Genomic DNA, 25724 nt, shown 5'->3' with positions numbered 1-25724 from the left:
GAGTTGGATTGGATACAGATCGAATCAAAAAATCATCAATCCAAATTCGACCAATTTATTAAACGTACTAAAAATTTAAATTTGAATTTGATTTGTTTATTAAATAGATAACTGATCTTATACACATAATCTAAAAGTTAGGTTAAATAAATTAAACAAATTAAGTAAGATTTTAACGAATTAAATAGATTAGATGGATCAGATCAAATAAAAAATAATTTAGTTAAACATATTTTAAATAGATTAAATATATTTTAAATAGATTAAATAAGTTAAATGAGTTAAATAAATTATCTAACTCAATTCAATCTAAATATTAAATAGATTAAATAGGTCACGTATCTTAAATTCAAATTTAATATATCTATTAAATATATTAAATAGATTAGTTTATTTATGATCCGAATCTATTTAATCCTAACTGAAAAATGTTTAAGGCAGGCTGAATAAGATTTGGGTTAACGAGTTGGATCAGATTTTGGCGGCCTTAGATGGACTTCGATTGGAGCCATGAAAGAATTCAGAGAAGCAGGAGTTGCAACAATTCCAAAAGTGAAACTAGCAGGGAGTTCATCCCTATCTGCAACGCTATATCCCGCCGCCCCTTCAGACTCCACCCGTATGATCAAGATCGGACAGCCCTGGCAACGACCAACCGTATTCGTTGGGGAAGCCTAATGGCAATCCCCGCAATTCACGGTAACTAGGAGGGCATTCAATTCCTGTCCAACTCCAAAAGAAGCGAAACGTGGCGCCAGGTGGGCCCTGCCAAAAGAAGCAAGAGGAATTAAGCGAAGCTTCTTTTCCTTCTCCCTCTTTCCTTTCAATTTCAAAAACGCTGTCCGCCCGATCGAACTCACCAAAGAATTAAAAAAAATTCTCCTTTTCTCGTTGTTCGAATTCTCTCCCGACCCTTCGGTTCCTTCGTCTTTATTCAAAGCGGAATCAAGAGAAAAAGGAGTTAAATTTGAAGAGAGATCGAAGCTTTTTAAGTGTCCTGTGGATTCTAGTTTTGTTTATTTTTTTAAAGACTGCGACCTAGGGTTTCTTCTCCAGCTGCAACTTCTCGTATTTTTTTCATTCCAATCCGTTTTTGCTTCGAGTTTGCTCGACTCTTCTGGCGCTTCTGATCGGTAAGTTTGAGCTGGATCGAGCTTGGTTGGTGCCACTGTTTCTTCATGATAAAATTAATTGGTATTTGAGCGTTTCGGGAGGCGTTGACACGTTGTAGTTGAAAGATTGTTAAGTTTTGGTTTAAATTTTTGTTTATCGAAATTAATATATTAGATGAGTTCGGTTAATCTTGACGTGTAGCAGGGAATCTTATAACGCAAGTCGTTAAAATTCGCATTTTTTTTTTATTATTGATGTTTGCTGTTATTTTGCACGAACATCTTCTTGGTCTTCATTTTGGGTTCGTTTAATCTTTTTTACTATCAGAAATAGAAGGAATTGCTATTGGATTAATTAAGTGGAGAAGGTTTTGATTTTTTTCGAGATGTTTTATGTATTATGAGTGGAAAAAGTTTTGATTTTTTTTTTTTAATGTTTTTTGGTGTTTTAGTTTTACTACAGAGAGGTAGAACTTGGAGTTTGACAGGATCTTTTTCACTTAATTATTGTTGGAAATATAATTTTATTGTATGTTTATTTTGTTGGAAAACAGAGCTTTAGAAGTTTGGCACCGATGACGAGGGTGACGCGCGATTTTGGAGACTCAATGCAGAAGGAGGCAATTCATTTGGTATCATCCGATGTAAACTTTGTCTCGGGACGGTTTCCGGATTATCAAATAGGAGCCAACAACATAATTATTGAGCCAGAGGATAATCCTCGTGTTCCCTCCCTCAAAGAGATTGTTGCAAAGGAGACAGCCCAGCTGCTGGAGCAGCAGAAACGTCTCTCCGTCCGTGACCTTGCGGATAAATTTGAGAAGGGTCTGTCTGCTGCTGTCAAATTGTCAGATGAGGTTTCATTCCCATTCTTCGTCTGCATTTGTAAATTAATGTTATTTGTAACATAAATCTGTCTGCCAGAGGATATGTTATGTTAAGTCTTCAGTTCTTTAGTCATGTCACAATAAATCCATTTTTTTTGCCTATCTGTCGTATGGAATTATTATCTTAATGTTTCTTCTTCTTCTTGCAAATTAAGTGTAATTAATGGGTAGTTAAACTATGTGAAAATGTCTTATTATCTGATATATCTTCTCTTATATATTCTATTATGCTTTATACCGAAAAAAATCTTATATCTAGCAACTATGCTTAAATTCTTGCTTGGTATTTCAGTCAAAGTGGAGAGAAGTGGCTTCCTTGGATAGACATGTCCTTTTGAAGAAACTCAGGGATGTACTGGATCAACTGAGAGGCCGAGTGGCAGGTCGGAATAAGGATGATGCTGATGAGGCCATTTCTATGGTCAGTTCAATTTTTCCTGATTTGTTTCTCTTGTGCATGCATTCTATCATCTGCACATGTATGCCTTACATTTTTCAGATCAGACTGCAGTGCTGTGGCCTTTTTGCATTGAGCATTTTTAACAATTTAGAATCAACAAAAGCATGCAATTCTGGAATTCTTTTGTGCAGTTTGCGTCATATGAGCAGAGTTTTGCTGCATATCCTGTTTACATATAAAAAGCACTCTTGGAACTAGGCACATGAGACCATATTCCATTACTGCAAAGCCTCTGGATGCTTTATTTAATTAATAAAAAAGTCTGCATTAGAGTCTGCATGCCTTTAATTCTTCTATCTCATTCGGGGTGGGGGGGGGTGGTTGTCATGTGTTATGCATGGCATGTAAGTCCGATGCAGCATGCAGCACGTATTCTGAATTTACATGTAACATTTTGAAGCCAACACATAGAGCCAACTTTGTATTGAAGAAAGTAGGAACTACAGCTGCTTCCAAACAGAATGTATTGGAGGAAGTATTGTTAAATATCTCAGATTGTAGAACTACATGGGCTTCCAAACAAAGTGTATCCCATGAGGCTTGTTAGATCAATACATTGGCTTTAGGAAAAACAACTGCTAGAGATCTCTCGTCACTTTCCCAGTTTTATATACTTAATTCACTTCCTGTTCGTGCTAACTGAGAATAAGTTGAAGTCAAATGTGACAAGATGCTACACTGCTTGTAGGTGGAAGCTTTAGCAGTTCAACTGACTCAAAGAGAAGGAGAGTTGTTTCATGAGAAAGCAGAAGTGAAAAAATTAGCTACTTTTCTCAAACAGGTAATGTCAAAGAACTTCGAAATCTTAAGCACTTCAGAGCAGATAGAAACTAATATACAGATATCTTTTATATTTGTATTACCGAATGCTTTATGACCATGAAGTTATTTTCTTCATTTAAGATTACACTGAGTTCCTGTCATTCTTGTTGCTTCCAGGCTATTGAGGATGCAAAAAAAGTGATTGAAGAAGAAAGGGCTTTTGCTCATGCAGAAATTGAAAGGGCAAGAACAGCAGTACAGAGAGTTGAAGAGGCCCTTCAGGAGCAAGAACAAATGTCCAGAAGTGTGGAGAAGCAGGTTGGTGTGGGAAGTTCCTCATAAATTGGTCTTTTTGCTTGCCATGGACCAACAGCTAACTAACAAGCCAACATTTAGAAAGTGGAGACACATTTACTGGCTGCTGGATAAATTTTATGAGGGGCCTTCTAGCCTTGGAGTTTTGGATCTGATCATGCTTGCTCCTCTTTTAACAGACTTTGTTGTTTGTTTTAATATAATTTTTATCTCTCAGTTCTCTTTGTATAAAAGGTTACATATTAATTTTTGTAGGAGTTGGAAGAATTAAAGAAAGAGATTCGAGAGGCCAGAAGAATCAAAATGCTGCATCAACCAAGCAGGGTACTTTTCTTTCTTTCTTTTTTTTTTTTAATCTTTTATTTCTGCAAACGTTCAACTGAGACTATAAATGGCACATGGTTTTGTTTCTGCTTTGTTGCATTAAAGATGTTGTTTAAGCTGCTCTTTTATTAGCTCCAATGACACTTTCATTCAGTGCTGGCCATATTTGTACTTCCTATGCTTATATCTTGCTAATAAGATAACTATACACTTTCAATAGGTAATGGACATGGAACATGAACTTCAAGGACTGCGAATGCAGATTGCAGAGAAGTCGGTGCATTGCATTCAGCTTAAGAAAGAGGTTTGTTTTTTATCACATTGACTAATGTTCTAATATAATAAAAGCAATCATTGATTTTGTGATATCCAACTCTATTTACTTTGTTGTATGCTTCTTTTACCCATCATTTCTGTTGTCTATGTTGATTCTTTAACTCCTACACTTGCTTTATACATGTCCAGAGTTATGGAGATCATAATGTTGCTGACTTATTGTGAACTAATCATGCTGAATTATATTGGTTTTCATATACTGTGACTTTCAACTTTGATACTTACCTCTTTTCCCATGGTTCTGCTTTCTGTAGTAAGCGGATGCTAACCAATACTGATATTCAAATTTTATTTTAGTTAACATAATTGTAATTGCATATAACTGAATCGTGTTGGTATTCACAAGTTTCGAATGAATGGTGTGTCAAGCATTATTCATTGGGAACAAAGATCCATCTCTGTGTATATGCTACCAACAGGTAGAAATATATTGACAATGGCTGAATGTTTGTTAAATCTTTAATTTTACCAGCTTGCGGTGATGAAAAAGCTTGAGGAGAACAAGTCAAATTTGTATGAGCTTGAGGGTTCTGAAAGTCTAGGGTCATGTTTACGTATTGTTGCTCGAACAGGTCCTGCTCCAGACATCTCTAATTGCTTTATTCAGTGGTACCGAACTGAGGGAAGCAAGAAGGAATTGATTTCAGGTATATGAATCTGATATTTTTCCTCTTAACTGATCTTTCTACAAGTTAAGTTTTGCATGACCCATTATTATAAGCGAAGCAGTTCTTACCTTCAGCTATTCTCTCAATGTGCATCTCTTTCCTTATGGCTTTTCAACAGATGATGCATCTTTTGTGACCTTGCATACTAGAGATGCATCATCACGTCGAGATGCTGTAAGATTAACTCGAAACATTAAAAGGAAGACAACAAGGCAAGGAGATTACAAGTTGAGAAGGCTGTTGATAAAGGATCCTGGATACCAAAAAATAAAAGCAAGCAAAAAATGTTTAATGAATGTAATAATATATCAAAGTGGTATCACAGGGATGGAAAAGATGAGTAAGATTGTTTCAAATGCATTAAAATATCAACAAGAGGATAAAATAGTGAGATGCTATGTAATAAGATATATCAACAAAATTAGCATGATCTTTGTTTCTGGGGCAAAATCACTGACTGATAAACACAGAAGGGTGAGGAATAATGTTTGGGCTGGAAAAGATGTTTCATGGCAGACTGAAGGCCCATATGACCTGGGAACTCAAACTTTTTCATAACAGGCTTCCTCTGCCAAGAGTCTTGGTTTCCAAAAGTGTCCGACACCTCAACCTCCAAAAATCTTAATGTGGGGATACTTCTGCACAATGCAATATATATAAAGTAAAAAATACAGCTATATCAAAATATACTGATTAAATTCACTAGTATCAATAGAATTTTGAATTAAAAAGGAATTTACATTTATGCCATAATAACATTAATCAAAAAGGGAGACGTATGTATGATGCTTTAACAGAAGAGTTTGGATGTTGCAGGCTAATACCATTTGTCTAAATAGTTTAGAGTTCAGGTATCATCAATTGCAATGACGCGAGTTTTGACATGACACTCCAAAAAGCCATGCCTAATGCTGCCACTTTAGCTTATGTAAGTGGGGCACTCAATTTTTAGAGTTTGTGTAGCTTCATGCAGTATCCAAGTTTTCTACCCCAAAATTCTGAAAAACTGAATTGCCTGGGTAACACACTAACGCTTCCACACCTTGGTGGTGGCTTAAGCAGGTAAAACTAAGATAGGGTCTTTTTGCTGATCAGAACTTAATTAAGGAAAGAAAAAGGAAGAGGATTAGAGAAGAAAGAAGAAAGAAGAAGAGAGGTAGAAATGATGATGGAGGGATTCTACCTGAAGAACATTTTTCAGATCTCCCTTCGGACTGATTTGCTGCTGTAATCTGCAAGATGTACAGGCATATAGGGCTAATAACAGACCCAATTGTAATCCAAGTTCTGCCCGTATCTGTGTTGCAGAAACATGATTCAATATGTTTTTACTCTTTACTTTTAACTGGAAATGTTGATTAAGTAGCAGCATATGACAATAAGGGAGAGAAGTTAAAGAGAGAGGAATAACCAGAAGGGCTGGGCTGGCACCTTCCTTTCTTTATTCTCACATGCAAACGCAAGGAACTGTGTGGAATTTCCTGGTTCACATATGTCCATTGTGCCATTGGGCAGCAACTCTTCCCTAAACTCGTGTCTTTGGGGGACTCAAACCACAAATAGGGAATAGTTCTAAAGAAAACCATTAGTAAAAGGGACATCCAGCACTAAAAATATTCCCAAATGGATATGACAAATTGAAAATGAACCTATACGGTACTGAAAATCTTGTATAGGGTTTTTGGGCCTGCCAAGTTTACTTCCTAAAATACCATGAGTTTTTGTTTAGCATATCTTATCAAGAAATCGGTTTCACAAGTTCTTGATGCAAATATGAGAAAATAGCCATTATGATCTTCCCAATTCCCATCTTTTTTTATCATAAACCCCCAAACTACTGTGCTCTCTCTCTGGTCCTAATCCCCAACACCCCCCCTCCCACCTCCTCCTCTATTTCTAATCTTGCACTTCCATGTTTATCTTTCCCACAACCCTCCTCTCTCTCCCCCGTCCCTCTCCCCACCTCTCACCCCCTTCCTCCACTACCCATCTCTTAATCATCTCCCTTCTAATATGCTTATCTCATTGTCCCTATTCTCTCTCCCTATCCCCTCATAATTGATTTCAAAAAGTTTGGCATGTGTTCTGTCCATCTTGCTTCTTAAACAACCATCCTCTATTGTTTAGGAAATCTTATATGGAAAGAATTGAAGATTTAATTACCTAGGCAATATTGCTATTGTATTTAAATACATATAAGAAAGTAATAGAAGATAAAAGATAAAAGTTCAATTTTGTTTTTTATTTTTGCCATAACTTTTTGAAGTTATATAACAGATTTTTGCTTATTAACCTTTGTAGTTCATTTTAATTTTATTTATTTATTTATTTTTCTATTTAACATGCATTTACACATGCCTATATGGTAGACTAACCAAAAGAGGATTAAACCACAGCACCTAGGCTGGGCTTTTCTCTGTTCAGCATGTTTTGGCCAAAGGCTTCAATCATGCTGGTCCTCAGCTGATTTCCAGTCACACAAGTGTAGGTGCATGAACCATGGAGAAGAAAGAAAGAGAAGAAAATAGGAAAAGAAGCAAAGACCCGGGGGGGGGGTGGTTGGGGAGGGGAGCTGAGACACCTGATTTCTTCTTTAAAGAAATATCTTTCATAGAAGAACTTAAACCCCCAGATTAGGTGCCTTAACTTGGGGACAATTTATGTAGATTCTTATTTGGCCAATGATGAGCCAATGATTCAGATGTCCTGTTGTTGAACCTCATCAGTATCTAAAATTTATACAAGTATAACTCCAAAAAATACAAATAATAGTGAAACTTTAAATAATCAGTTGGTTTTTAATGGTGTTCGAGAATTTTCTATTGTTTTGTGAGATAATGAATAATCAAATACATGTAACCTACAACCATTTCTGATACTCTTCTTTTCTTCTAATTCTTGTCTACAATTCTGCTAACAAGCATATTTATCCTCTTTATATAATTCTTACTTATAGTTTTATAAAGCACATTTTGAAATCATTTCTGTTGGTTCCCATGCTAATTATGGCCTATTATTGTTTCAACCTTTTTGTAACTCGCAGGGGCAACAAAGACATTGTATGCTCCAGAACCTTTTGATGTGGGACGATTTTTGCAAGTGGAGATTGTTTTAAATGATGAAAGGTTCATGGCGACGACAACCAGTCTGATAGAACCTGGTTTGTCCCTTTTAATTTTTGATAGGATATTGTCCACTATAATATACTGCTTGTTAAGTAATTGTCTTTTCATCATTAGTGTTGCCATAGCTCTATGAAAATTTCTGAAGATATGTGTGGGAAGTTCTGGTTCTTTGAGCTTTTAGCTGTGTGATTTCCTTTGCCAAAGCAAGTGTTTGGAAATGAATTTAGTGATGATATTTCATTTAAGCATGTGGATGCTCTACATTTCAAGATAATACTATGCAGAAATTATGCATAGTATTATCAAAACATGTGGATGCTCTACATTTCAAGATAATACATGTCAAAGCATGTGGATGCTCAATTGATTTTTGATACTCATACACAAGCATATACATATATGCATCCATATGTACATATAAATGGACCTATTTATTTCATGGGAGTCTGATAAAATTATCCTAACTTCATTATCCTAAACAGCTGCAGGATTGGGAAGCTATGTGGAGGCACTTGCAAGGAGGCCAGAAACTGAGTTTAATGTAAGATTTCATGCTTCTTTTTGCCACCTTTTATTAAGCTATGCGTGTATCTGTCCTGATAGCAAATGGGGCCTCTTTAACAATTCTAATTAGAGGAGCCAACTTTCTCGTGCACATCAGTCCTGTCAAATATCATTGGTTAGGTCTTTCTTATTTCTTGTTTTTTTCCCTCTCTAATTTTATTGTATTTTTTCATTGTGTATTTATTTACTGAATGGTCCTCATGTTACTCTTCAAAAAGAGAAACGTGCATCAACAGATATGTATTTAATGACTTAATTAATTGGATAATTTCTTTATCTTAACTAGCCTTCACTTTACCATAAAGAAGTTGATAGTCATAGTGAGGTTTTAATGCCGCAGGGTCACCTTGCTGTATCTTGTTTAACTTTCCCTCCCAATAATTCTGTCAATTTCTTTCCATGGTCATACCTCCATCATGCAAGTAATTTTTCCAACTTTTACCACTTATATCCAGGTTATTTTTAAATTTATCTATTCTTTTCAACCTAGATTAATACTCTAATGTGTCTGATACAATTCCTGTCTCTTAATGCCTATGGAGACACAATCTTTACCTATTTCTTTGCTTCCTTTTGGTAGTCCTGGACAGAGTATATCATATCATATCAAACCAGGTGGTATGGGACATATGATACTAGTTCAATACCGGTATGCAGTTTTTTTGGGGGGGGGAGGGGCATACCGATACTTATTATACCGAATCGGCCCCATATCGATGCAATAACATGGTGGCATCGGTACGGTGCTCGGTACTGAGACGGCATACCCTGGTCCTGGGGCTATTGGATCCTGCCATGTATAAAATGTGAGCTATTTAGACCACATGTACAAATCAATGTCCTTACCGCACAAATCCTTATGTATTTATGGCTTCTCTATCACCTAAAGTCAAGTGTTGATGAAAAATATGCGGGGCAATAGTTTATCTTGACAGCCATCCAGGTTTTCTCTGCTAGTGTCCTTATAGCTTTCAAGACTTAGATGGAATTAATGAGAAGTACTTCCCTTTCGGAGAATACGGCCATGGATGAGAATGAGAACGAATGGGCTGTAGGACTTACATGTGGAATCCAAGTAGTTGGGACCTCTTAAGAGCTACTTGATTCATTCTCATCCTACAATTGAATTTCTTCAACATTTTATAACACATATTCTAAACAATGTTATCAGTATTTCTGAAGTCAGTCAAGCATTTAGATCTTTCCTTGGAATGGATCAAGCATTTAAGGAAGCCTATTCTTCCACATTGAATTCTTTCAAAAATCCATGGACTAGTCTGAGGTCCTCTTGGCGTTTCTTCTTCTTCGTCATCATCATATGCTTAAATCAAAGTATGCATGCTCTTAGGTTTGTTGTCAAGAGAGATACTATTGAAAGAAACATTCCAATAGTCAAGATGTTGATTGAGCAGCATGTTTCCGAGATCCATTTTTAACCCACAAATACTTTTCCGATGATCAAGTTCCTGAGCTATCAAAAATGATGTCTTATGATGATCATTTTGATAATGTTGGTCTTAATGTGCTCCGCAATAAGAATACTCCAGCATTTCCAGTTGTCCACTAATATAGTTTCAGTTATACTTTTTTTTCCTGCTATTTTCTTACAACACCATACAAACCAAAGTAGTTAGTAAAATAGCTCATCATACGTGCATACATACATACACGTATGTATGTACATATGTATGTGTATGGATGTATGTACAACCTCCTGTTTACAGGATTTTGAAGCAGTGGGGTGCTACTTGTTTCAAAAAATTCAGGTCTTAATATGTTATATTTGTCTGGCTGCTTTCTTCATGGTAAGGGCTGCTTTAGAGAGGATCAACATGTTTTCTTTATCATGTGTTAACAATATATGATGCTTCTGTTCTGTTGGTTTCTGGGTTGGCTCAATTTTTACGACTGCTTTGATAGGAAAGGAAAGATTGATATACAAATGGACTTGTAACTGACACTTGTTAGAATGCATTTGGTGTTTTCGAACAGATACTTAGATGTTTGTTATGTTGTTTTTCAGGTGGTTGTCACCCAAATGAATGGTCATGACTCTCTCTCACGGTCTATTCATGTGTTTCATGTGGGAAAGATGAGGATAAAACTTCGTAAGGGGTGGAGTACCAAAGCAAAAGAATCGTATTGTGCTTCAATGCAGGTAGCAACCTGTCCTGAAGTATGAATCCTTTGCCTTAGGAAATGATGCACTTAACTTTAAAATATCCAATATTTTCTTTAATCCAACTACATAGGAAATACATGTCATGTCTTGACTTTTAACTGGGCAACCATGTTTAGATTTCACCTTGCAGAGGGACTTTTTCTTTCAACTGGTAATCCGGATGGAACTTGTTATAGGTGCACCTGGTACCATTTCCACAAGTTAGTACAAGCAGTCTACTATTGCTTTGATGTACTTGGATACGTGTTCCACCATTGCTATATAATTCATAATACAAATTTCTACACAATTGGTAGTGCATTATTTAGAGCCTAAATGGATACCTTATCCATGTGTCCATATGATCATTCACAAACAGTTCAAAGTGGCTTAGTGGTGGGAGGGAAGCAATTAGAAAGGGCTGGGTTGGTTGTTAATCCTGTAAATCCTAAATTTCTTGGATACTGAAATTGTTGTTCAAGTGAATCCAGTAAAACTGAAAATCTAGGCTTGCAACCATTTCCCATCTGTACTTTAGATATCATACAAAAAGGGTCACGTGACATCCCATTGATGATAGAGAAATTGGTGTCTTATGATGGTTTAAAGATTTTCCTTTCTTGAGTTTCATGTTCCCTTTGTCTAATGCAATTTACATACCAACATGTACATGATTTGGATTTTATGGACATTACTGAATTTTGTTGATCAAATTGTAACATTAACATTGAACTCAAAAGTCAGTGGGTATACCGGTGACTTGGGCTTGAATCCTGCTCTCATGATATTGGCTTGGGCTTCTTTCCATTCTGGTTCTTGGAAAAAAGAATGTGGCAATGATGGATGTGCAAGCTAGGCTTGGAAGAGCATATCTTTAGACCATTGGCAAAGCTGACTTTGGGTTGACTTTGCCCTCTTATTTTAAGTGACAAATTATTGAGCATATATAATTTTTAACTTTTTCTGTTCAATCTCCAGCTTTGTGGGGTTAGAGGTGGTGGAAATGCTGCAGCTCAGTCAATCTTTTGGCAAGCTAAGAAAGGTCTCTCCTTTATATTAGCTTTTGAATCAGAGAGAGAGAGGAATGCAGCAATCATGCTTGCTCGAAGATTTGCTTTTGACTGTAATGTAAGCATCCATTCCTTACCAATAGTTCATCTGTTTTGCTTGCATAGGGCATATTAAGTTCATTTTGGAAACTCATTGGATCCGTCAGCCTAATTTTAGCTCATCTCATAGTATATTAACTCTGAAACCTATATGCTCCCATTTTCACAGTTTTTGCATTTGCTGGCAATGGCCAAATTTTACACTAAATTTCTTGTCTTTATGTGATGACTACCAGATCATTCTTGCTGGACCTTATGATCGGCCTCCCACCGAGACCTCACAAAACTGATGACTTCTTTATGATTGCAAGTATGATGAGGTTGTGCAGATGTGTATTGCTATGATTGTTATAGGTGAAAGCTGATAGACTGATTGTAACTGAGGCTTCCGTTGTTTTGATTGTGCTCAGCACCGAGGCATCCTTTTATTTGCCTTAGCATCAAATTGTAACCATTTATTTAAAGCTATTGTATAAGCGGCCTCCATTCTGATGTGTCCAATACCAAAGCATCCTCTATTTTCTCTCTTCATTCAGGCCGCATTCTGGACAGAGGACAAGCATATTCCTGTCTTACATGTTACAGTAGTTTTCCTTTTCCCTCATTATAAAGATGCCTCTCATTTCGAAAGGCAAGTGAAGCACTACAAACCCTTCATATCTTTTTCTTTTTTTTCGTTCTCCATATATATATCAAGCACGGGTAGACACAATTAATTACTGTGTTTAGGACTTGGGCTGTGGCTAAAAAAACTACAAAATATTGAACAAGCTGTTTCTTCTTTGTGCTTAAAAATCAAACTTTACCTCAATACAATGATACCAACATTCCGAAACATGTGCTTGATTCCATCTGAGAGCATAGATCCAAGGGTCGAATTTGAGAGGGCAGGAATGAAATGATAGTTTAGATAGGTTTCTGTAGTGATCTTGTTGCAGGCAACAGGGCAGACGTCTCTTTTTATCAGACAAAAGTTCAGCGTTAGGCAGTGGTAAGATGGATCATGGTTGGCAGACTCCAGTAACAGAGCACCAAAAGTATTTGTCTTGGCATAAAACTATGAGTAGATTTAAAGAGAAAGCCATTGCAAATATAGGAAAGATTGTTGAATGGTGAATGACTTTGACTGGAAGCTGCTGAGATCGCTCAAAACTTTCAAGTTACTAGCGAGCCAGCATGCCTGCAATGCTTCCTCTTGTTCAAGTCTTATTGTTACATGCTAGAAGACCTTTTACATCATTCCTCTTACAAGTCCGCTACTGCCAAGAGTCTATCCTTATAATTTACGTTCATCTGCATACTTTGAGACATATATTTCTGTCGCTTTTTCACCCAGTTCATGAGCTAATAATTGGGGTCTAAGCAAATTTCTGTGTTGCGTCACTCCTTACTAGAGCGTTTGTTTTTTTCCAGGAAAAAGGAGTGGGATACTTCATCAATTCATTTCATGTGATGATCAAATGAAGATTACAGGATACTGTCATTAATTAAGATATAATGATTATGCGACCAACAAGAAATGATGACTAAAAAACATACCTTTTTACATTTAACATGCATTAAAAACTTAGGCATCATGCCAAGTACCTGGATGGAAGCTGATTGCTAGGGCTGGTTCGGAAGGCTAACCATCTTATCTGCATGCTTCCTCTCATGTAAATGAGACGCGTGATACCATCAGCAGTAGGGCATCCACATTACTGAACATTAGTTCGGATACCATCTCTTGCCACTATGCAAAAAGCGTTATAACATACTTTGGAATAACAGTCGCCATAAACGTCTAAGACTGAAGACCTTTTTTCTTTTGGGACAAAGACCGAAGACTTTCTGCCACTCGCTCCAAGGATGGAATTCAAGAATTCTATGCTGATGGTGATCCAGCGATCGGATGGCAGGAGGACATTAAAATCCTTTAGAAGGATACGTTCTGGAGCAAATATATGGTGTACCAGTCAGGACACTAGGGGCATGCTGTTGTTTTAAATCACATAGCTGTAACGCACATCATAACATGAAGCAAATTACAATAACTTTGTCGATTGTGCTGAGTTTTCTGCTGCTGATGTAGCACAGTAATATAATCACACTAAGTCTCATGACTTCAGAATCCTAAACCATGTTGGAACTTCAAAGGCCATTCAAAGTTGTTACACTGCATCAAATCTTTGAACAACATGAATGGTCTCGGATAAAATCTGAACGAGAAAATCTGATAATCCAGAAGGTATTTGGCTGACCTTACAGCTCAACCTAAAGATTATTGAGAAGGAGACAAGAAACAAAAAACATTACATTCCTTGGACGTTCCCACCCGAAAACAGTATCCACAAAAACAATGTGGTAAAGATGGTCGATTATGTCAAACTTGACTCATTGAGAAGGCTTGGGAGACTTGTCGGGTAGGATGTTGTCTGGAAGTATAAGTTCTGGAGGCACTTCTCGAACAACTCCAAGCATTGAATCATACTCCTCATCCCGGCGAGCATATTTCTTGCGTAGCACCTTCTCAAACTCAATCTCATCGAATGTCTTAGCATTCTCAGCAGCATGCACCTGGGCCAAATTGGAATAGTTGGTCGCTGATTGGGAAATGAAAGCAATCTCTTCTTCTGTGAGCTTCCTCAGGAACTTTGCTGGATTACCTCCCCATACCTGTCATTCAATTTTAGATTTTATTAACCAGTCAGCAAATGCAATTTTATTTAAAAGCAAAGAAAGAAAGTTTCACAGTACGGGTGGCTACCTCCCCACATGGGATCTTTGTATTTTGCCTTACAAGGGCTCCAGCAGCGACCATGCCATGTTTTTCCACCACCACCCCATCAAGCAGGATCGCACCCATACCAACAAAAGCCTCATCCTCAACAGTACATCCATGTAAGACAGCACTATGACCTGTCATATTCAAGCTCTTAAACATCACCTTGGTCAATTAGCTTAAAAGACATTTCCTTTTGCAGTTTGTGATAGCAATTGGATAATAAAGAGAAAAAGCCCTCTCTTCATCTTGGATGATGGTCCACTTGAATGTTTTAAGTTTTAAAAAAGATTTACTAGGTGAATGATCCATCAATTTTTACAGTAAAAAAAATATGAAACAGAGGAGCTAAAATGAAATGGCACGGTTGAAGAATATCTTGATGGCACAACTGAATCAGTTGACAAGAATAATAGAATATTCAAATACTTACCTACAGTGACATTATCCCCAATGATGGTTGGTAGGACCTTCCCACTTATATTAGACTTTGCTACATGCACAAGTGAATTATCTTGTACATTAGTTCCAGATCCCACCCGGATACTGTTCACGTCACCTGGGCAAGGAAAGAGAGATTGTTAAACACAAATATAATTATGCATGAAGTTTCTCACTATACATTCTTTGGAGATGTCATTTACTCGAGAGAATATCGATGCCAGCAAAGATCAGTCAAAAAAAAAAAAAAAAAATCATGGCTGCATCTTTAAACCTGTTTGTAGAGCAATTGATGCACAAAGACAATGATATAAAAAAAGGGCAGTGAAATCATCTAGTATTGCATGGACATAGATATAAGAAAAATAATATTTTGCAAAGTTATTTCAATGCATAAATCCTTAGCCAATCACTAAAAGAATGAATACTCACTTCTAACATGAAAATAAAGGGTCAAAAATTCATTATTCAATGAGTTCAGCTCTCCACTAATCTTTAAAAGTGGCAACCATGGAACTTCATAAGTATCCTAGTGTGTAATATGTATCCAACTCGGATATGTATCTCTATAGATTTTCAGAGTGGGATGAAGTGTTAAGGTAACCCAGCTCCCATCACATCATAGTGTACACCAATTCATGATTCATAAAATGTCTCTTCTCCGATGACTGGTCAAAACACTCCAAAATTGAGCTTAACCAATCAACAAGCCCTTTCTCTAGTATTACTAATCATCACAAAATAGATCATTTATAATATGCATAACATGCATGGATTCCAAAACCGATGAGATGGGATGACACAATTAGTACTGCATTGTTCCAACATGAAATTGGCACCGGGACATCTGCCAAGACATTGAAACATCACAGGATCAGGACATACAAACCATCTCGACTAGCACACCAATACCAAGGCCTGTACAAATGCCATCCCCATCAGGACAAATTTGCTTTTTAAAAGCATTGAAATGGGGCAAACTGGCATTCCTGACTGGTATGAGCTGGTCCCAACGCCGGTTCGGTCAATACCAAGTCCGTCTTGATTAGGATGACAAAATTTTCTCAAAAGAACGTAGAGGGCCAAGTTGGCAGACGTGGCTTAAAGTATAACAAGTTGATCGAGCATTAAAATTGCACAAAATCATACTCAAAATAGAATTATCTGATTTAATAATAAAAGGAAACATGCTAAAATTATTCAACCACAGAAACATGAAAACCCAGTAAAAACTAATGTAGCTTTAATGGGAAATCTGACTTCTAGCCAAAAACCTTTCAATCCTGATTGCTCACGCGCTTGTTCTCTGGATGGACATAAAAATCAAATATTAAGTTGTTGAAGTTCCCGGTCATGAATCCTCTAGACTCTGCAAGTTTGCATCCATCTAGAAAATAAATTTTGACCATGAGAGGTATGGACAAGGGAACAAAACTTATTTCTTGTGCTAGAGGCAACTCGCTTCCATTATTGATTGTTCTGTGAGACAATGATAACCAATCAGATCAATACGTAGGCAACAGAATGAACGATTCCATTCATATCCATACTGCACATAAAAAAGATTTTTATTCCATTTTACACATTAAAAAAAAAAAATCTCAATGTTTCATACTGGTATGGTATTGATACACACAGCATCTAGAGATGGCACAGTACCAGCAGGTACCATATGAGAAAAAAGAACAATAGAAGCTAGAAATGCTTAGAAAATCCAAATAAAAAAGGTATGAAGGTAGCAGATAAGCCAATGTAGTTCTACAACAACATATGTTAAGAAAGACCATATTGAGCTTTAGAGAAAGGGAAACTAGATGGGAAAAGAATGACACTAGAATCTTAAGAACAAGGATACTCGAGATGAATGAAAGTACAATCATCAACAACTGCAGTAGGTATGTCCAGAATCTGTCAAGTGAAAACACCACAAGAGGAATCAATTTGAGAGAAGCATACTTTGGCCAATTTATGGCCATTCAATCAGGAAAGAAAGAAGCTACTAGAATCATGTGCATGAGTAAAGCACCTGTGTCTCACAAAATACAAATAGGAATCTATTGAAGTGGTTTAATTAACTAGCTTTATTAATGAGATCAATGGAAAGACAACATGACTTGAGAAGCATTTCTATTACAAAAAGAAAATGTTATGTATCTAAATAAATGATCAGGTGCCTACATAAATAATCTCCTTCCCTTCTCTTGGCTGCGACAAACTAATGATACCTTTGCAACATGGTATGATCTTATACCATCTACAATGGAATTTAAATATGGCCAATAAAAGTTTGACAACATTTTATTATCAGTTATCAACCTGAACTCAATCCTTATAATATAATGCCTAATGTCTGATCATGACAACTTTCAGCAGGAGAGGGGCTTGCCATGAAACCCAGGAAACATGTTTACCCCAATTTACTGCCTTTAGACAACAGACGGTTGTTAGCTCATGCAACTATGCTTAACTCTCTTATAGATTCACCTAAACTGTCTGAGAAAAACCAAAACAAAGAAAAAGGACATATCAAAAGTCACCATGAAAATGCATTGATCAATAAATCACAAGTCAATAAACCAAAAAGAAACACAATCAATATGATATGAAACTCCAAATTTTTTTCTAAGATAGAAGCAGAAAACTTTTATTCAACTAATGAAATGTACTTAGAAAACACAAAAGTAACATTTACACATTACTTTAAGAAGGAAACCAAGAATTTTCCCTCTGATGATTTAAACAACAATTTTTATTTATTACAAAAGTGATTTTAATGGAAAACTGATATAGCAAACAACACAACAAATTAATCTGGTTTTATTAATAACTCAACTAAATGAGACCATAAACATTAAGGAAATGTTAGATGCATGGAGACAACCACACTGATACATATTCATAAGATTTAAGGGGACTATGGAACATAGACAAGTGGGGGAGGGAATAATTTGAATTTTTTTGGGTGAAAATTTTGAGATGAGTAACAAGGATATAGAAAACCAACTCAATTCCATGTCTTGATCAACTGTTGACCAATGTCATTAAAAAGACAATCTCAAATGAATAGGAAAAATCCACATGCGGTCCGTCTTATAAATCTGGAAAAGGTTATGACATAGCAATTATTGCTTGCATGCTGAGAAAGACATGTTCATTGTATATTTGGACAGTGTAGAAGTGCTTTGGGAGAGCTAGGACTTGTCTAGAATTTGCACTCATTTGGGAGTAGATGTAGGAATAGGGAAGTGGGGCTTTCATATGTAAGGAAATTTGAGAAGCATTTCTGTTACAAAAAGAAAATGTTATGTATTTAAATAGATGATCAAGTGCCTACATAAATAATCTCCTTCCCTTCTCTTGGCTGTGACAAACTAATGATACCTTTGCAACATGGTATGATCTTATACCATCTACAATGGAATTTAGATATGGCCAATCAAAGCTTGACAACATTTTATTATCAGTTATCGACCTGAACTCAATCCTTAAAATATAATGCCTAATGTCTGATCATGACAACTTTCAGCAGGAGATGGGCTTGCCATGAAACCCAGGAAACATGTTTCCCCCAATTTACTGCCTTTAGACAACAGACGGTTGTTAGCTCATGCAACTAGGCTTAACTCTCTTACAGATTCACCTAAACTGACTGAGAAAAACCAAAACAAAGAAAAAGGACATATCAAAAGTCACCATAAAAATGCATTGATCAATCAATCACAAGTCAATAAACCAAAAGGAAATACAATCAATATGATATGAAACTCCAAATTTTTTTCTAAGATAGAAGCAGAAGACTCAACTAATGAACTGTACTTAGAAAACACAAAAGTAACATTTACACATTACTTTTAGAAGGAAACCAAGAATTTCCCTTTTGATGATTTAAACAACAATTTTTATTTATTACAAAAGCGATTTTAATGGAAAACTGATAGAGCAAACAACACAACAAATTAATCTGGTTTTATTAATAACTCAACTAAATGAAACCATAAACATTAAGGAAATGTTAGATGCATGGAGACAACCACACTGATACATATTCATAAGATTTAAGGGGACTATGGAACATAGACAGGTGGGGGGGGGGAATAATTTGAATTTTTTTGGGTGAAAAATTTGAGATGAGTAACAAGGATATAGAAAACCAACTCAATTCCATGTCTAGATCAACTGTTGACCAATGTCATTAAAAAGACAATCTCAAACGAATAGGAAAAATCCACATGTGGTCTGTCTTATAAATCTGGAAAAGGTTATGATATAGCAATTATTGCTTGCATGCTGAGAAAGACATGTTCATTGTATATTTGGACAGTGTTGAAGTGCTTTGGGAGAGCAAGGACTTGTCTAGAATTTGCACTCATTTGGGAGTAGATGTAGGAACAGGGAGGTGGGGCTTTCATATGTAAGGAAATTTTCAGGCAGGAGGTGAGTAAATGAGATTCCACGTCTCCAAAGTCATGGGAATGAGAATCAGAAGACTTCTAGAGCAAATGTAACACCACATAGAAGTTTTTGACCATTGAGGAACTACAGGAGGGGAGACTATCAGGTTTTAGTAAGCCACCACTTTTTCAAACTTGTTATACATGTAATAGGGAGCAATGACTAGAGCATGCACAACAAAGATTTCAACAGCTGCCTTGTGCCATGCCAATTCCAGAACCTGGCATAGGTAAGCAGGATACCTTTAATTCAATTTTAATAATCTAATCAAGAAAGACATGAAATCTTTTATAATATTTTCAATTTTGGCACAGCAAAGTGCATGTGCGGTGGTATGATTCAGCATTGCTGGCTGATGGCTAGCACACCGACTGGCACTAGAAATTGAAACCCTGATACCACCATAGGAGGGAACAGGAATCCCCTATAGAAATGAGCCTGTATCTAGGTTAGGCCTCAGTTTTACTATTTTGTATTTCTAAAAGATGCATAAACTGCACAAATACAGAAGGTTCGTTGCAAGTATTATTTGCATATGATGATGTTGGTTGGTGATTAAAATGGATACTGGGGAGTAGTTTTACAAGAATAAAGGTATTTAGGTTGAATCAATATAGAATGCATGAGCTGGAAGGTTATTGATAGTAGATGTAAGAGTTAGGGCAGATATCACTTCCTATCCTGAACTAATGAGTGCATATTCTTGTATCTCTAAGGATTTGGAGTCTACTATTGCTTGAAAAAAGTAAGAGTCACTCCTAGTAGAAGCAAGACACAAATGTGGAACTAAAAAATGATTAATCCATTCATAACCAGCTAAAATCATTCAACCAAGATGTAGTTTTAAAAGAGCCATTGCATGAAATATGCTCATAGTTTTTTTTTTAAGAAAAAAAAATCATCCAGCACAACCACTCTAAAACACACCCCTGCAATAGTGGTACATGAAATTATCATGTTATACCTAAATGAAAGTTAATCTAAAAGTACAAGAAAAGATCAAAATTTTTTACCACAATGCCTTGAGGCATGGGTATATATAGCAGAAGTAACAAATCATTGTTCCACATTACCTATACCATGGAATCTGGATTCAGAGAAAGCATCTCAAAATTTTCTACATAAAAATTGTTGCATGATAAAAACTATAGATAAGTTAATGTTTTGATTTGATCCAAACGTCCCAATTATTTACAGTGTGTATCTGGAATAATTTAGCATAAATTTCCTACTCTGAACAAATGATTGCATTTTCTTGTATTTCTAAGGTTTTAGAGTCTAGTATTGCTTGAAAAAAATTAAGAGTCATTCCTAATAGAAGCAAGACTTCATACACTGGATCTGAAAAAAGATTAATCCATTCATAACCAGCTACAATCATTCAACCAAAATGTAGTTTTGAAAAGCCACTCCCATACAAAAAACTCATCACACGATAACTCCAAAATACAAGAAGCCTGTAAACATGTTACATGAAACTCCATGTTATACCTAAATGAAAGTCAACCAAAGGTGCAAGAAAAGATTGAAGTTTTACACCACAATGCCTATGAGGCATAGGTATGTATAGGAAAAGTAACAAATCATTGTTCCACAGTACCTATACTACGCAATCCGGATTTAGAGAAACCATCTCAAAAATTCAACTTATCAAAGTTTCTTTTAAGCAGATCACATAAGTAAATTAATATATTGTTTATCTACATAAAAATTGTTCAGGATAAAAACTATAGATAAGTGGACATTTTGATTAGATCAAAATGTCAAATCATCTACAGCATGTATCCTGAATAATTTAGCATAAATCTTGAGCAACATATACATCACTAAATCATGTTCAGAATACTTGATAAGAAGTATACCTCTCAATACGCATCCATACCAAATTGAGGATCCCCCACCCACTTGAACGTCACCAATGACAGATGCACTTGGAGCCACAAAGGCATCCTTGTCAACTTGTGGTACTTTGTCAAAAATATTCATCAATGTACGATGCCTTGACACTGAAATAATGTGAGCAATTATAGCATGTCAACAACCATTAACTCAAAAAATGAACAGGTTTGTTGTACTCCCTGTACAAAAGCATTTAAAATATATGATAGTGATCTGTGATTACTTAGCCAAAAAAGCTAATACGTTTAGAGAAAATTCTACAAGGGAGGTGTTTGGCATCACAAAATTAATTGCAACAACTTAGCATACATTACAATATCATAGAAAATTCTATTGAATGCAAATATGCAGATAATGAAGAAAGCAGGAACCCTGACCTTATACTATCAAAGCCTTCCCTTTTTTTGGTACCAAACAGTTTTTTGCTGTAAAAAAATTAGAAAATACAGAGACAGACTTCTTGTTTTTATTTTTTTTTTTAACAAAGAAAAGTGAAGATGATGCCATATGCAGCCTTAGTAAAACTATAACATCTAATATGAATATTCAAATGTATTTGCATAAGAGGTTATGCAAATGGTAAAATGAATGAAGAAGTCATACACCTGAGATTAAAAGCAAAGTCAAATGTGGGCTTAACATTCCAAAGACAACAAAATTAAGAAATTCAGTACATGAAAAGAAATTTCTAGCGAACCAATCAAGCCATCTCAGCTCCCCAAGGGATAAGCATAATGACTTGACAAAGCTCCAATTTTCCTAGGATTTCTTGATAATATTCCAGAAGAGTTTGATCGAATTTCACATGCACAGTTTGCATGCGGTTCCACCAATCTGAAGAGAAATACTAGTTATTCCTTACAAACAGAAAAAAGAGTATTGGCATGCTTTACTACTGGTAGAGTCCCCTCAAGTATTTCCCGTTCCTTTTGTTATAAAATCCCTCCCACTAGTATACCTTTGTCTTCCTTGCACCTTCTTAAGTATTTCATCATGTTCCTTTCATATCAATGCACAATTCTGAAACTTCAAGGAATAACATTCACCTATTCTATGCTCTCACGTAACCAAAATATAAAACACCTTTTCCATGGCAGTCATCTGCACCTGAACAAGGAATCATTCTGGGTTGACCTCCAATTGTTAACAAGCTAGAAATAGTGCCATTTACACCATCCCAATAATAAGATGCCCTCAGAAACACATCATAATATAATTAATTCTTGATTTAGGCCATGATGATCAAATGGTTTTCAAACTGTTTACGCACCTGCCACCTATAACACCTTCATTTTCACTGCAACTGGCAGGCATTGCATCTAGCCATGGCTTGAATCAATTAGTAGAAATGATAATGATAATATAATTACCCATCATGAGACAGTCTTGAACGGCAAATTGGTAGGAAAAAAATGACAAAATATGCTGACCTCAAAACCCTAGTTGCCCTACTAGATTTCGTTCGCTCCTACTAAGTTTAGAAGAGATCAAAACGAGAAATCCCGAATAGAACAAGCAAAAAAATCGCACATCCCATGAATTATTCCACGTCAGAAATGCCACAAAAAATACACCTTTATATCAAGAAAACTCAAAATCTCATGATCTTGGCTAAAAAACCACAGAAAAAATAATTTTTTTTAAAAAAAGGAGTACTAGGTGACAAAGGCCTAAACAGACCATATCCACATGCGATCAAAACCCGCCTAAATCTCGAATCTTGATGTTTGTATTACTATCAGATTGAGTTGCCCAACACACAAAAAGCGAAATGAATCTAATATAAGCTACACACGAAAACAATCAGTAAAAATGTGAAATTGGTCAGACAGGAAAAATCAAAATCGCCAGAATGGCTTCAAATTGGAGACTTATTTTTTATTTGGCACGAGAGAGAGGGAATAGCTTACATTGTTCTTGGAAGTAGTAGTTGCCCTGGAGGCGGCATCCGAGCCGATCGATGGCCTGGCCGGTTTCCCGAATCCAGAATCCGACGGTGTAGATCGCTTTCCCCAGCGTCCCCATGCTCGCGCCGATGAGAGTAGAGTTTGGGGATTTGGGGTTCTGCAAAGAGCGCGAAGAGAGCGAAAGAGGAAGGAGAGGGAGGAGAAGGTGATCCCAAAGCCGAGAGACGAGGTTGGAATTGGAATTGGGGTTTTCTCGCCAGTCGCCAGGGAGAAACATGGAAATGCTCCTCAGAGAGTGAGAGTGCTGAGTCGCGCTGAAATCTAGCCGGGCTGGGCCACACCCTTGCCCGAGGCCGACTTGTAAATTATGGGCCGAGTGAGACCCGATCCTGGACCTGGGCTCGACTCCAAACGCAATCGGGCTTGGAAACCCAAGCCTATCAGACCGGAGTTTGAATCAACCGATAGAGAAAATTCTTTACACCGCTGCCTGCCGCGTAGAAAATCAGACGTGAAGCACACCGCACTATCTTATTAGACTATATTTCAATTTATATTTAATATTTAATATTTTATTTTTTTATTTGAAATTTTGAATGATGAAATTTTTTTTTAAAAAAATTATAATATTCTTTTATAAAAATTATGACATCCCTTCAGAGAATTATGATATTCTTTCATAAAAAATTATTACATTCCTCTATAATTTTTTCACAGGATGTCATAATTTTTATGATATCCTGTGAAAAAAATATGAAGGAATGTCATAATTTTATGAAGGGATGTCATAATTCTAGAAAGAGATGTTATAATTTTTTCAGAAGAGAAGGAGTGTTATAATTTTTGTAGAGTGTCATAATTTTAAGGAGAATATTTTTGTCATCAAAATTTTAAACAAAAAAATAAAACTGCGGATATTAAATATGTGTTAGAAAGTGGTAGCTATGTGATCTAATAGGAAGAAGCGTTTTCTACACCACGAGCAGTGCATAAAGAATTTTTATCAACTGATATTGGATGCAGACCATGCGGTGCTAGAAAAGCCTATCACCATCACCATCACCATCTAGTACTACAAGAGCCCTCTCCCATCATGTGCCCCTCAAGATTAACCTTATATTTGGTTGGGATTATGAGAGGATGGATGAAAGAAGTTAGAAGGATAGATGGCCTCTATTGACAATTTGGTTTAAGAAGTTACAGGGAGGATGAATAAAAAAAGAAGAGATTGTCCATCCATTCTGATCCACTAATTTGCATCCTCCTAAATTGAGAGGATGCGAGAAATGATGGATGGAGTATTGATGGATGAGTTTTTGCATTGACAACATTATCCTTCATTAATCTTTTTGATAAAATTATAATATTTCTTTACCTTTTCATTCATATTATTTATATATATTTTTATATATACTATTAATCATATAGTATATATTAATTTTTATTACTAATTATTTTAATTTTAGTATAAAATTTTAATAATAATAATTAAATTATTAAAATTATCTTCTATTTTTTATTTTTATTATTTATTTTTAATTAATTATTTTTATAATATTAATTAACTATTTAAATTAAATTTTAAATTAATTAATTATTTATATAATTAATATATAATTGATTCATTAATAATTAATCTATAAAATTATTTATTAAATTTAATTAACTTTTTATATATTTTTATATAATTATAGATTATAATAATTATAGGTTTATATATGGTTTATTTCTTTAGTATAAATAAGTATTATAAATTCATAATAATAATATTTTTATCAAATAATAGTCTAGTAAAAATGTCATATAAATATCATCAATCCTCTCTTTCATTCTTTCTATACCAAATAGAGGAGAAAATCATTTGTATCCATCCTTCTATATTTTACCAAATATATGAAAGGATGGATGAAAAATTCATCCATCCTCTCCCTCATCTATCTTTTCTCCTCCACCCATTCTTCAATCCATCTTTCGTATCAAACAGGGCAAGGGCAAGCCCTAGGCGGCCATGTTCAATCTTTATACCTAAGGACTGGAGAGGGTATTGTTGGTTTTGGAAAGAAATTGAAAACTCAAAATTTTTTTCAAATATTTCCAACTAACTTCAAGCCTCTAAGTTTGTTTAGTCCCACATTGGAAAAACAAAAAGATGGAAAGTGGTTTATTTTGAAGACTCTTCTCTTGGACTTATAAACACACATGCGTAGCCCAACCTGGCCTGACACGGCTTGCATGCGCCCACATCCATGGCACGGCGAGACCTACATTTTGTTATTCCTTTGTTTATTTTTTTTATTTAAGAATTATTACCATTTTTTCTTATTTAATACCGTATTAAAATATTTTTCCCTTGGATTTCTTAACGTTGTGTTTTACCTATTGTTTTTCTACCCATTAGACCAATTAATGTTTTTTGTCGATTAAGATTAGTTAATTACGTG

At 35.7% G+C, this 25724-nt stretch overlaps 2 protein-coding genes across 3 annotated transcripts; one reads left to right on the top strand and one right to left on the bottom strand.

The window, feature by feature from the left end:
- Positions 1-836: 836 nt before the first annotated feature.
- On the top strand, positions 837-12410 carry LOC105052430 (stomatal closure-related actin-binding protein 1). Of its 2 annotated transcripts, XM_010933230.3 has the most exons (13): positions 837-1133; positions 1667-1969; positions 2292-2420; positions 3148-3240; positions 3399-3539; positions 3792-3860; positions 4081-4164; positions 4669-4843; positions 7908-8024; positions 8472-8530; positions 10577-10711; positions 11693-11842; positions 12060-12410. In XM_010933230.3, the coding sequence occupies exons 2-13, from the start codon at positions 1688-1690 to the stop codon at positions 12111-12113; spliced, it is 1488 nt and encodes a 495-aa protein (XP_010931532.1). In that variant the 5' UTR covers positions 837-1133; positions 1667-1687; the 3' UTR covers positions 12114-12410. The 2 variants fall into 2 exon arrangements, with proteins under 2 accessions (XP_010931532.1, XP_073100855.1); XM_073244754.1 differs by lacking the exons at positions 11693-11842; positions 12060-12410 and adding an exon at positions 10852-11014 and having other exon boundaries at positions 868-1133.
- A 1512-nt stretch (positions 12411-13922) lies between these two features.
- Positions 13923-23564, bottom strand: LOC105052431 (gamma carbonic anhydrase 1, mitochondrial). Its single transcript, XM_010933232.3, has 5 exons — positions 23287-23564; positions 21340-21483; positions 15018-15143; positions 14570-14721; positions 13923-14478 (listed from the first exon to the last, which is right to left on the bottom strand). The coding sequence occupies exons 1-5, from the start codon at positions 23558-23560 to the stop codon at positions 14197-14199; spliced, it is 978 nt and encodes a 325-aa protein (XP_010931534.1). The 5' UTR covers positions 23561-23564; the 3' UTR covers positions 13923-14196.
- Positions 23565-25724: the final 2160 nt, after the last annotated feature.

The sequence above is a fragment of the Elaeis guineensis genome, chromosome 10, assembly GCF_000442705.2.
Source record: "Elaeis guineensis isolate ETL-2024a chromosome 10, EG11, whole genome shotgun sequence".
NCBI classification, from domain to species: domain Eukaryota; kingdom Viridiplantae; phylum Streptophyta; class Magnoliopsida; order Arecales; family Arecaceae; genus Elaeis; species Elaeis guineensis.
The sequence above is the reverse complement of the archived record's forward strand: the minus strand, read 5'-3'. Positions and strand labels throughout refer to the sequence as shown.